Source organism: Peromyscus eremicus, chromosome X (genome assembly GCF_949786415.1).
Source record: "Peromyscus eremicus chromosome X, PerEre_H2_v1, whole genome shotgun sequence".
NCBI lineage: Eukaryota > Metazoa > Chordata > Mammalia > Rodentia > Cricetidae > Peromyscus > Peromyscus eremicus.
The window spans coordinates 12,244,433-12,257,940 of NC_081439.1; the positions used below are offsets into that span (position 1 = coordinate 12,244,433).

The 13,508-nt window shown below is 39.4% G+C and overlaps 1 protein-coding gene across 3 annotated transcripts in view; it reads left to right on the forward strand.

The window, feature by feature from the left end:
• Window positions 1-13,508, forward strand: part of Ccnb3 (cyclin B3) — a 58,830-nt gene that overhangs the window by 26,917 nt on the left and 18,405 nt on the right. For 2 of the 3 annotated variants that reach the window (XM_059250596.1, XM_059250597.1), the window contains exons 6-8: window positions 6,227-6,545; window positions 6,663-9,218; window positions 12,209-12,322. In XM_059250596.1, coding sequence (XP_059106579.1) covers window positions 6,227-6,545; window positions 6,663-9,218; window positions 12,209-12,322 — 2,989 coding nt within the window. The remainder of the gene's footprint in view (window positions 1-6,226; window positions 6,546-6,662; window positions 9,219-12,208; window positions 12,323-13,508) is intronic. The other variant, XM_059250598.1, reaches the window with a different exon arrangement.

The following is a 13,508-nucleotide window of genomic DNA, read 5'->3' on the forward strand; positions in this document are numbered from 1 at the left end:
ATGTATTCCACTACCTTTCTTTCCTCCCCTCTCCTTTAAGGGTTTCTCTTTATTCTAATTACTTCTTTAGGTGATGACCAATGTGTACTTAAATAAATTAGACAGATGGCCGTAACAGAGCTAAGCATAGCTTCTAATGAATAAGGTAAAAAGTTGGGAATTCCAGAAATTAACCAGCATGACCCACAGGGCACATTACCATTTAGCCAGTAGAGAGAAATAAAACTAGAAGATTCACATTTATTCTTACTTAGTTTGGGGCTTAAATGGAATTCCTGGGGTGTGCAGACATATTTGGCCTTAATTCACTATGGTAATTTCTCTTTAAGATCTTTTATTATTCTGACTTTAGCACGAAACAAATATTCTTTTTATTCAGAGTTTAGTGGAATGGACCTAATAATGATACTAGAATGAGTAATACCTACAGTTTGTTGAGGTATTACTCATATAACACAAATTCATATGGTATGAATCACATACCATTTTATGTCTTTTAATTTTTTATTTCAAGTAAAATATAATTACATTATTCCCTCCTTCTCCCCCTCAACCCTTTCGATGCCCCCATCCCTTCTCAAATTCATATCTTATTTTTCTTTGACTAGTATTGTTCATATATTCTGAGTCCATTTAGTGTTGCTTATGTGTGTAGGATTTGAGGGCTGATCTCTTGGATTTTGGATAACCAATGAGAGGGCTCACCACTGGGTAAGACTAATTCTCCCTCTCTCAGCAGTTATTAATTACTCATAGTCCTTTGCATAGGAGTGGGGCTTGTGATATTTCCCCCTTTCACATTAACATGTCTGTTGGTATTGTCAGTGTTCAGGTTTTGTTGAGGCAGCCACATTGTTGAGATTTCATGGGCATAGCTTTCCTGTCATTTGTAGGAGACACATCCCACAGCAACTTTCTTGGTCCTCTGTGTCCTACATTCTTTCCATCCCTCCTCCCTCAATATTCCCCGAACCTTATGTGCAGGACTTGTCTTATAGATATATCAACTGGGGGTAGGCACCCCATGGTCATTTGATTTCTGCATCTTGACCATTTATGGTTTTCTCTAATGCTGTCCACCTGCTGCAAAGAGAAACATTTTTAGGTGAAAGGTAGTGATTACACTTCTCTGTGGGTATAAGGCTAAGTTTTAGAATATAGTTAGGAATTATGCTGGTCTAGTGAAGCAGCAGTAGTAGGTTCATCTCTAAATCCATAAGCTCAGTAGCTCTGGGAAGGTGGCTAGGTTTCCAATAGCAGACATTATTTTCTTCCTGTTGAGGTGGCCTTAAGTCTAATTAGACAGCTGTTGGTTACCACCAAGATAGGAGTGTCACTATTGTACTTTGAAGGATATCTTGCCATGCTGGTCATTATTGTGGTTCACAGATGTCATAGGTGGGTAAGACTGTTGGTTGCTTCCCTCCATTGGCAGCTTTCATGACACTTTCTATACTTTGGGGAGGAGGCTTTCAAGTCAGAGCCAGCTGAAATCCTTCAGGTCTGGTGTCCAAGGGATGTGGGACTCACCTTCAACCTCTGGGATGCAGCCAAGGTTAACAGCAGTAGCTACATTGTTTTGGGAGTCTCTTAGACTACCCTGACCAGTACCTTGAAAGGTTTCTCATGCCTGGTTCTGTGTGTTTTTGTTGTTGTTGTTAGATGATCTATGGCTCTTTAAGGGAGCGAGGAACATCATCAGCCCAAGTGGCATAACTTTAGGTAAATAAATATAAAATAATATGAATTCTCACGGCTTTTGTAAATATCCTCAGTGGCGTTTGTCTCTCCTTCTTTTCCTTCAGTATTTATCTCCTTCCCCGTTCCCAAACTCAAGACCCCTCCCCATGTTTCTTTTATCGCTTTCATATCACCTGTGCCCTGATATTCTTCTCTCTAGCCTCACCACCAATGGTCTTTTCTGGTTTCTGTGATTATTGTAGGTTATATATTCACATCTGATGATTTGGAAGTATGAAGCACAGATGATAGAAAACATGAAGAATTTTTCTTTTTGGGTCTGAGTTACCTCAACAACATATTTTCCAGTTTCGTCCATTTACCTGTAAATTTCGTGTACCATCACGTACATGTACCACATTTTTATTATTCATTAATCTGTTGAAAGGCATTTAGGTTGTTTGTATTTCCTACTAACTGTGAATAGAGGAAGAGCAAACATAACCGAGGAAGATCTGGACAGTAGGCTGTTGAGTCCTTTGGGCAAAGAGTGGTATGACTGGTTCATATGGTGCACTTATTCTTAGCTGTTTAAGGATTCTCCATACTGACTTCTAGATTGGCTTCTCTAGTTTGCATTTCTACCAATAATGAATGAGGGTTCCTCTTTCTCCATATCTTAGCCAGCATTTATGTTCATTTGTCTTAGCCTTTCTGACTAGGGTGAGATGAAATCTCCAAGTTGTTTAGTTTGTATTCCCCTAATTGCTACAGATGATGAACACTCTTGGAGCTATTTCTTTCTTTCTTTTTTTTATTTTGCAATACAATTCAGTTCTACATATCAGCCACGGATTCCCTTGTTCTCCCCCCTCCCGCCCCCCCTCCCCTTCCTCCCAGCCCACCCCCCATTCCCACCTCCTCCAGGGCAAAGCCTCCCCCGAGGACTGAGATCAACCTGGTAGACTCAGTCCAGGTAGGTCCAGTCCCCTCCTCCCAGGCCGAGCCAAGCATCCCTGCATAGGCCCCAGGTTTCAAACAGCCAACTCATGCAATGAGCACAGGACCTGGTCCCACTGCCTGGATGCCTCCCAAACAGATCAAGCCAATCAACTGTCTCACCCATTCAGAGGGCCTGATCCAGTTGGGGGCCCCGCAGCCATTGGTTCATAGTTCATGTGTTTCCATTAGTTTGGCTATTTCTTAAGATACTTTTCTTTCTTCAATTTAGAACCTTTTGTTTGGATCCATAGTCTAGTTTCATTGACTTTTTTTTTTTAGTTTTTTATGTATTCTGGATATTAATCGTCTGTCAAATGTATAGCTGGTAGAGAGTTTCTACCATTTGTTAACCTTATCTTTTCTTGATTGATTGTTTCCTTAGCCGTGCAAAAGCCTTAAGTTTTATGAAGCCCACTTGTCAATCATTAGCTTTAATTCCTGAGCAAATGTAGTCCTGTTTAGAAAGTCCTTTCCTACTTCTATATCTTGTAAGGTACAGCCTATGTTTCTTCTAGTAGTTTTAGTGTGTTTTAGGTTTCAAATTGAAGCCTTTGGTGTACTTGGGTCAAATTTTTGTGCAGTGTAATAGATATAGGTCTAATTTTATTCTTCTGCATGTGGGCATCCAGTTTTCCCAGTGCCATTTGTTGAAGATGCTGTCTTTTGTTCAATGTATGTTTTTGGCCTCTTTGTCTAATATCAGATGGTTTTAGTAATGTGTACTCATGTTTGGATTTTCTATTTTGTTCCACTGGTCTACATTTCTGTTTTTGTGCTGATACTGTACTATTTTTAGTACTATAGCTCTACAATATATCTTCATATCTGGGATGGTAATCCCTCTGATTTTTGTGTATTGATCTTGTGTCCTGAAATCTTACTTAACTTATCTATTATAACTGTTTTTGTGTAGATTCCTTAATAATTTTGATGATTCCTTTCTAATAGGGATGCCTTTATTTAATTTTATTATCTAATTGCCTTAGCCAGAATGTTGGTAAATTGTAGAAGTGCCAAGAGTTGGTCATCCTTGCCTTTTTTTACTGATGTTAGGGGGAAGGCATTATTCTGACACTATTAAATATGATGTTAACTTTAGGGTTTTTATAGATGTCATTTATCAGGTTCAAGAATCTCATTTCCTCTTTAAATGTAGTTTTGAGAATTTCATGCATGAGTGTACTGTATCTGCATCTTTTCTAGTCCTTCTCCCCTATCAAACTCCTCATGCATCACATCCTCTCAACCATCTCCACTAGATTTCAAGATCTCTTTGTCTATCTATCTGTCCATTGGTCCGTCCATCTGTCCATCTTCTGTCAGTCCACTGGTCAGTCTGTCTCTCCCTCTGTTTGTCTAGATAAATACACACACACACACACACACACACACACACACACACACAACCATACACAAGCAACCTATTGATTCCAATTAGTGTTTGTTCTTTCCTTTATTTTTTCCACATTTGCGCATGTAAGTATGTATGTGTGTATATGTTCATCCCAGGGATTAAACTCAGGTCATCTGGCTGAGCAGCAAGCACCTTTACCTGCTGAGCCGTCTTACCAGCCTAAGAATATCACTTCTATTTATAGTTTGCTGAATGGTTTTTATTATGAAAAAGTATTGAATTTTGTCAAATGATTTTTATTGATCTATTGATAATAATCACATTGTCTTTGTTCTGTTAGTATGCTATAATAGTTGAATTTTGGATGTTTAACTTGGCACTACTAGGGTCTCTACTTGATTATGGTGGATCATCCTTTAAAAATGCATTTCTGGATTTGTTATTTTAGTATTTTGTTGGGGAATTTTACATCTATATCAATAAGAGGTAATGCTTTATACTTTTCTTGTCCCGTGATACTGTTTTTCTTTTGGTATCATAATACTACTGCCCTTAAAGTGTGAGTTAGAAACTGTTTCCACCTTTCTTATTTCTTAAGAGAGTTTCTGAGGAACTGGTTTTAATGTCTCTTTAAATTTTTGATAGAATTCATCAGTGAAGCCATCTGAGCCTGAACTCTTCTTTGTGGTTAGTTTATTCAGTTGCTAATTCAATTCCTTTACGTGATACAAGTCTAATTAAATTTTTATTTTCTTCTTTAATGAGCTTTGGTAGTTTGTTACTTCTAAAATTTGTTCATTTTCTCTAAATTATATAATTCCAATGAACTGTTCTTAACGTTCCTTTAAGTGTCATTAAGCATATTATTTTTTCAAATCAAGCTTATTAAATAGATACTACTTTTATCCTCATTTTATAGGTAGGAAACCTGAAATGCTGAATTAATTTGCCCAAGGTTACCTAGGTTCTAAATGAGGATACAGGATTTGAATCTTGACAGACTAGCTTCTGACAATGTATGTTCTTATTGTACCTACATTATCTGAAGACCTGGAGATGACTTCTTAATGTCCTCATCAGGAAAGCCTGTTTTGTCAAGCAGAATCTTCATAAGGCATTTCCTTTAATTAATTATTATCTTTTATAATACAGTGCTTTAAAAAGAGTTCTAGAGATATTACCACTGTGTATGGTTAAAAGGTGTCAACATCTTCAAAACAAAACTATATCTAGGAGTTTACTTTCCAACTTTCCCTACACCAGTAGTTCTCAACCTTCTTAATGCTGTGACCCTTTAGTACAGTTCATGCTGTAGGGACCCCCAACCACAAAATTATTTTTGTTGCTACTTCATAACTGTAATTTTGCTAGTTATGAATCATAATGTTTTCTGATGGACTTTGGTGACCCCTGTGAAAGGGTTGTTCAACACCCAAAGGGGTTTACCCACAGGTTGAGAACCACTGCCCTACACCCTAGAATCCTATATATTTCATGTGAATTGAATCATGTGATATGTAATCTTTGGAGGCATTTATACCTGGTGTTCAGGATGGTGGTTTTACTTCCCTTTTGTTCTTATTTTGACTTGTATTCTTCAAATGATTTGGTTATGCTGTTAATCACTCATTAATCATGAAATCCTATTCAGAACAGAGCTTTAGGTGACATATGTGACACATCTCTATTTTGATCTCTCTGTACCCTTCTTTGAGAAAACATCTTCTGAATCCTCCTTGGTACAGAGAACGTTGTTAGATCCCACCAATGTTAATTACCAGCCTTCATCTCTCATTAGTCTTCAAACAACAATAATTTCAACCTGCATTTTATCAGAGGCATGGTGCTGATAGACAAAGATAAATAACTGTTTCTAATGAGAGTGATTAATACATATGCAGGTGACTCATCTAAATTATTATAATAAAAACTTTGTATATAAATAATGGTAGCAAACCATATGTGAGACGGTATAATATGGATCTCATGGGAAAAGTAGAAAAGTATAAGGATGTAGGTGTGTGCAACTAACTTGATTCGGTATGGTTTACACCTTTTTTTTTTAACACTCTGTACTATCTTGGGGTTGAAGCTCTTTCTCTTTCTTTTAGTTAATGTAGCAACAGAATGGAATAGTGGGTGAGGACTAGGAGTTACATTTTTCTTACCCACACTTTGTTTCATTTACAGTTCTAAGTCTGGACTTGTCACCTCACTGTCAAACATGGAGAGACAGTTTATTCTGGATATACCCACCAAGTCTAAAACACTGACTACTAAGGAGCCATCTGTCTTTCAAAAGATATTAGTTTTCAATGAGGAATCTGCTACTGAAGAGACAAGCCTGATGAAGAAGACATTACAGAGTTGTGCATGTCATCAGGAGACATTTCTAATGGGGGAGCCACTAACCTTGCTGGAGAAGACTGAAGATAACAATGAGTTTGACATAGAGCCGATGACTTCGAAAAGGAAGGATAAGCCTAAAGAAGCAGACATCACTGAGAAGGTAGTATCCTTAGGGAATCATATTTTTCTTCAGAGATATGTGTTTTCAGAGATGCAGCTTCACCAGAAGCTATTGTTTAGGAAAGACTAAAACTCTACTTATTATTTCCATCTACAGATGATTGATTTAAAGAAGCCTGTCACCAGGAAGGCGACTCTCACCTCAAGTCCATTATCTTTAAAGAATAAATATGCTATTCCAGAAGAGAAGCATACTATTCGGGGGAAGAGTTCATTCAAGAAGAAATTATTAGCATTAAAGATGGTAACAAGTAGAGATAAGTCAGTAATTAGAAAGCCATTTTTCAAGAAAAAGAATCCTACCACTGACATGAAGTCTTTTTTACAGGAGCCCTCTTTACTGCAAGAGAAACACAATGCTCAAGAGGAGGCAAGCATCTTTAAGAAGCCATGGGTGTTACAAGAAAATACAAATAATGAAGATGACACTTTAACAGAACCAGTTGGATTTAAGGGGAAACATACTACCACTGAAGCAGTCCACACAAAAAAGCTACCCTCTTTTAAGCCAGTCACCTATGAACATGAGCCACTGTCCTTTAAGAAGTCTACCACCAAGAAAGATGCCCATTTCCAAGGGCCATCTGCATTACCAGATAAGCACATTGCGCACGTGGAGGTGTCCACTGTGGAGAAGTCCTTGGCTCTGAAAAAGCCCACCACTGAGGAGGGGGTGTTGCATTTTCACATTGCTCCGGCTTTGAAGAAGTGGCATAGCATTGAAGAGGCCCCTCGCATGAAGAAGCATTCACCTTTAAAGAAGCAGCAGGGTCTCACTAAAAGGAGACATCTCCTCAATAACCCTGCAGCACAAGAGCCAGTCACTAGCGAGCCATTGACCTTTAAGAAGTCTACCACAGAGAAAGAGCCCCCTTTCCAGGGGCCATCTGCATTACAAAAGAGGCACACTAGTCCTGGGGTATTGTCCAAGTTGAAGAAGCTCCATGCCCCACAAAAGCGTCCAATTGAGGAGGAGCCACATTTTCCATTTGCGTCAGCTTTTAAGAAAAGGCGCATCATGGAGGAGCCAGCCTCCACCCAGAAGCCTTTAACTTTAGAGATGCAGCAGACTGTTACTCAAGGGACAATGTTCCATTTCAAAAATCCACTAGTATTACAGACAGCCACTTCAGGAGCAGAGCCACTGACGAAGGAGCCACTGCCCTTTAAGGAAGAAAATACAGATTTACTGAAAAAAAAGTGTGCTCCTCACATAATCCCCCTCTGGCCAGCACAGTCTGAGTGGCTAGAAAAGTTTAATGACCCGAAGAATTTGTTCTCTAAAAAGCCTGGATCACTTAGGAATGAAACTGTAACTAGGTTCCAAGAGAATCCGGCTTCACTGAATGAAAAGTACTCCATTCCACAGAAACTACCCACCCCAATGCCATCGGCCTCAGAGGAGAAGACCACCAGTCAAGAGTCAGGGACTTTAAATGGTAACAAGCTACTTTTATGTCCAGAGTTATTTCTTCCTGGTAGTTCTGCTGATGAAGATCCATTTAAATTCCAGAAGTCTTTGAACTTGCAAGAGAAGACTGATAGAGAAAATGACTCCCTCAAAACACTGCTCAACTCACCGGACAGTGTTTCTGAAGAAGAGTTCTTTTATAAGGACAGATACCCTTGTTCTGAGGAATCGAGCCAAGAGAGGCCCCTTGCTTTAGAGCAGGAATTTGTCTTTAAGAATGTATTGGAAGAGAATAGCAGTGGTGGTATTGATGAATCTAGTCATCATTTACTACACCTTCACAAGTATTTCAGCACTAAGGAGGAGGCCTCTGAGGATCCTTTAAATATTCAGGAGGAACTCAGCATAGACAAGATGGCTGCGCTCCTGGAGCCATTGAACACACAAGATAATTCTATGAAGGAGGCTTTCCTCAAGAAGTCCACTGACACAGAAGCTCACTCCAAGAAATGCTTGACCTTGCAGGAGACAACCAGCATCAAGGAGGAGGCCACTCTGAAAGGGCCCTTGGCTTCACAGGAGAAGCCTGGAGCTGAGTTGGTGACTGTTCTGAAGGAGCTGCTGGTCATAGTGAAGAAGCCCAATGTGGAGAATGTAGTCTTGACCTCTCAGGAGAAAGCACCCAGTAATGCAGAGGTTTTCTTGAATGAAGTATTGGAATTGGTGGAGAAACCTAAAATTGGGACAGAGTCTACTCTGGAGAAGCCCTTGGTCTTGCAGGAGAACCCTAGCACTAAAACAGAGGCCAGCCTGAAGGAGCCATTGGCCTTGAAAGAGAATCCCAGCATTGAGAAGGCAATCCTCCAGGAGTCTTGGACCTTTGATCATAAGCCTGACATTGAGAAGGATGATGGAACCAGAAAGACATTAACTGTTGAGAAGGAGTCTACAGAGATGTTGGCATTGAATGAGGGACTCACTGCTGCAGACCAGTTGTTCTTTACAGATATGCCAGCTTTGGAAGAGACTACTGTTATTGATGAAGAGGCTTTTTTCAAATCATTCCTTGTCTCTCACCATGAGAATAACCCTTGTGTGTCCAGCAATGCTTTAGAATCCCAAACAGACAATTCCAGTGCTATCGTGCCCGGTATAGAGAGGTTCAGTCCTGTCATGAACTCCAGTCCATATGAATCTGATTCTAATGACCTCCAGTCAGCTGTGGGCGGAAGACAGCCTGAGGTATTGATTTCTCTTTTTTCTTAAATTAGATAAGGTATTTTATCTAATTTAGGTAAGGTGCTTCATCTAATTTTTATTTGGTTTTGGATATTGAAACCAGGACAAAGCACATGCTCTGCCATAAGTTGACAACCCTAACCCCCAAAGAGATTATTTAAGAAATTTTTTTTTTTTTTTGGTTTTTCGAGACAGGGTTTCTCTGTGTAGCTTTGCGCCTTTCCTGGAACTCACTTGGTAGCCCAGGCTGGCCTTGAACTCACAGAGATCCGCCTGGCTCTGCCTCCCGAGCGCTGGGATTAAAGGCGTGCGCCACCACCGCCCGTAAGAAATATTTTAATAAAATATGCACATGCACACACATGTGTGTGTATGTGTGTGTGTTTGTATGTCTGTCTGTCTATGCATGTGAGTTCAGGTGTCTATGTAAGACAGAGGCATTGAAAACTCCTGGAGCTGTAGTTATAGTCAGTTGTGAGCTGCCTAGAATGGGTGCTGGGAACTGAACTCGGGTTCTTTGAAAGAGCACTGGGTGCTCTTAGCCACTGAGCCATCATTGTAATACCTCAAAAGTGTTTTTTTAATGTGCTGCTTAAGCAACTAAGCAGTGTGTACTGTATTGTGGAAGGAGCCTCCACTCAGTGAGAAATAATTCTTTGGTTACCTTCTGATTTTATTTAATGAGAGGTAATACATAATCTCCTCTTTCTCATCTTTCATACCCTGGGGTTACTCATGAGATGGGGAAAAATTTACTAGGCACTTTGAAATATTCCTCTCATATCAAATTGTAGGATACCTTTAATTTCTGATTTTGTAGTGGTGAAGCTTAGCAGTAAGAAAGTATTTTTGCTTACTAAGACCAAGAGTGTTGAGATATGTGTCCCAAGGAGGGAAGTATTTAAGTTATAAATTACAAGAATGAAATAAAGGAATGATATTTATCAAATTGAGGGCGAAACATCCCCTATTTAGAAGCGAAGCAACTTAGATAAAGGTTTAGAGGCAGGAAAAAGCTACTAAGATGAGTCAGAGCAGATCTAAGTATTGGGGCATAACATGAGATGTTAAAAGGCAGTTGACAGAGCTGAAATAACAAAATAAAAATGCTGCCATAAAAGAGGCTTGAATTGGGGCTGGAGAGATGGCTCAGTAGTGAAGAGTACTTGATGTTTCTGCAGAGGACTCAGGTTCAGTTCTCTGCACCTACATGGCTTCTTACAACTGTTAGTCCAGTTTCAGGGGGATCTAATGCCTTCTGGCCACCACAGGCACTGCATGTACATGGTGCACATACATGGCATTCAGGTCACACACACACACACACACACACACACACACACACACACACACATATGTAATGAAAAGAGACGTTTAAAGTTTTATGTAAAGAAAGTACCTTGTTCCTGGGGCAGAACATGCATATGCTAAGCAAATAGTGATTGCTGGACAGTATGCAAATTGCAGGGCCAAGGCATGATCTGTGATAGTCTAAAATACTTGAAACTTGAGGAACAATAGTAGAAGACAGTGAAGTGAAATGAGTATTATGAACTAAGCTTTCTTTTAACTCTTCCTTTCCTGATGTCCTTTTGATGATTCCTTTCTTCTTCTTCTTCTTTAATGATTTATTATTATTATTATTACTTATGCCCCAACCACTGTTTCCCCTCCCTTTTCTCCTCCAAGTTCCTGCTAGCACTTCCCCTGTTCCTCCTTATCCACTTCGTTTCTATTCATAAAAGGGCAGGCCTCCTAAGAGTATCAACGAAACATGACATACCAAGTTGCAGTAAGACTAAGCACCTCCCCTCATATTAAGGCTGGAGAAGGCAAGAAGGAGGAAAAGGGTCCCAAAAGCAGGCAAGAGAGTCAGAGACAGCCCCTGCTCCCACTATTAGGAGTCCCACAAGAAGAAAAAGCTGCACAACTGTAACATATATGCAGAGTGTCTAGGTCAGACCCTGGTGCTCAGTTCAGTTTCTGTGAGTCCTATGAGTCCAGGTTAGTTGATTCTGTGGGTTTTCTTTTGATGTCCTTAATCCCTCTGGCTCCCACAATCCTTCCTCCCCCTCATCTGCAGGATTCCCCAAGTTCTGTCTAATGTTTGGATGTGGTTCTCTGCATCTGTTTCCATCAGTTGCTGGATGAAGGCTCTCTAATGACAATTGGGCTAGGCACCAATCTATGAGTATAGCAGAATATCATTAGGTGTCATTACATTGACATTTTTTTCCCAGTCATATTTGGTTCTATCCTAAGTCTCTGGGCGATCCAGCCTCTGTATCCTGGTACTCCAGGCAGTGTCAGGCTTGGGCTCCCTTTCATGGCATGGGTCTCAGGCTGGACCAGTCATTGGTTGGCCATTCCCACAACTTTTGTTCCACCTTTACCCCAGTGCATCTTGTAGGCAGAAATGAAGGAGAGAATTTATTTTTGTTTTTTTGAGACAGGGTTTCTCTGTGTAGTTTTGGTGCATGTCCTGGATCTCGCTCTGTAGACCAGGCTGGCCTCGAACTCACAGAGATCCACCTGCCTCGACCTCCCGAGTGCTGGGATTAAAGGCATGTGCCACTGCCGCCTGGCATAGGAGAGACTTTTTTTAAGCTAAAATTTATATATGGTAAAAATGCACAAATCAATACAAGTGAATATATTAGCGTGTACAAAACATTTCCACTACCTCTAGGAAGTTTCTCTTGTCCCTTTTGTTTTGTTTTGTTTTGGTTTGTTTTTTTCGAGACAGGGTTTCTTTGTGTAGTTTTGGTGCCTCTCCTGGATCTCGCTCTGTAGACCAGGCTGGCCTGGAACTCACAGAGATCCGCCTGGCTCTGCCTCTCAAGTGCTGGGATTAAAGGAGTGTGCCACCACTGCCCGGCTCTCTCTTGTCCCTTTCTAACTAGTCTCCTGCCAAAGTAATCACTGTTGAATGCCAGGTAGATGGAAATGTCATGGAACATGTACTCAAAATTTTCGTCTTTTGTTCTAAACAGATAATCATACTGGAAGACAGTGACACAGTGGAAAGTATTGAAAAGGAAGATGAGGATCTAACACGCAACACTATATATACCAAGGAAATCTTCATTTACTTGAGGCAGAGAGAGGTGGGTATGTAGGTTGCTGGAGGTGGACAGTGATTTCTAGTTCTCATTTCCTTCTCATTCTCTCCTTCAGCTTAAAAATTGAAGGAGGGCTGATAATGATGTTGAAAATAACTATCTCTGAATGACATCGATTGGTAGCTTATTGTGAGCTGATCATTATGTTCAAGGATTTGTATACATTATCTTAATTCTTCCAAAAATTTCTTGATGGTGGAGATTATTATCTCCTTTTTACATTTTAGGGGAAACTACCCAGAGTCATCCATAGTACATGGTAGAATTGAAATAGAAACAAAAGTCTGATTACCATGAAGACCATGACCTTACAACATCTAACTGCTGATCAGACAGTCTAAGATAGAAACATCATTAATAGCTTGTCTCTGAATAACTTCTGTTAGAGATCTTTTTCCTGTTTCCCCATGTTTCTGGCTTTGTATGTAATAATCACATCCATTGTTTCAACTTTCCAATTTGGTGCAATATTCTTTGCCTTTGAAAATTAAAGTCTGTTTTAAACATTCATTAGTTCCAAATTTTCTTCTCTTTTTCAATGAAACATGTAAGAACAAATCACCTACCAAATAGAAGTTTTAGAAGACTCTATATGATGAATGAATATCTCACACTCTCTCTAGAGAGAATTGATTTCCTGATTTTCGAGTCCATGCCTTTTCTAATATACAGATACTTCTTTACATTGAAAGAGGATAATATCTAAATAAACTCACTATAAATTGAAATATCTGGTCTCAGCCACAATGTTCACTGTAAAGTGTAGATTAATGAAGCTACCCAGTTGTTGGGATAGGATTGAACCACATATTTTTAGCCCTGAAAAAGATCAAAATTAACAGCCAGAAATTATGTTTCTACTGAATGTGTATTGCTTTTCATCTATCATAAAGTACAAAAATTAAGTTAAAATAATTCAGGACCATCTATACCTTGGAGAAACCAAGAAACTTCTCTGTTGTTGTTGTTGTTAATTAAATCTTGGCTTAGCAGTTTCAGATGAAATCTGAACTTTTTCCTGTTTCCTAGTTTTTATTTTATTTATTTGAAAATAGATTTTTTCATACAATATGTTCTTTTTTTAAGGTAATGTAAGTTGTAATCTTTATTTCTTTAGGGATTAGAGTTGATTTTTTCATCCAAAGCTAATATACCATTTTGTAAAGCAGGA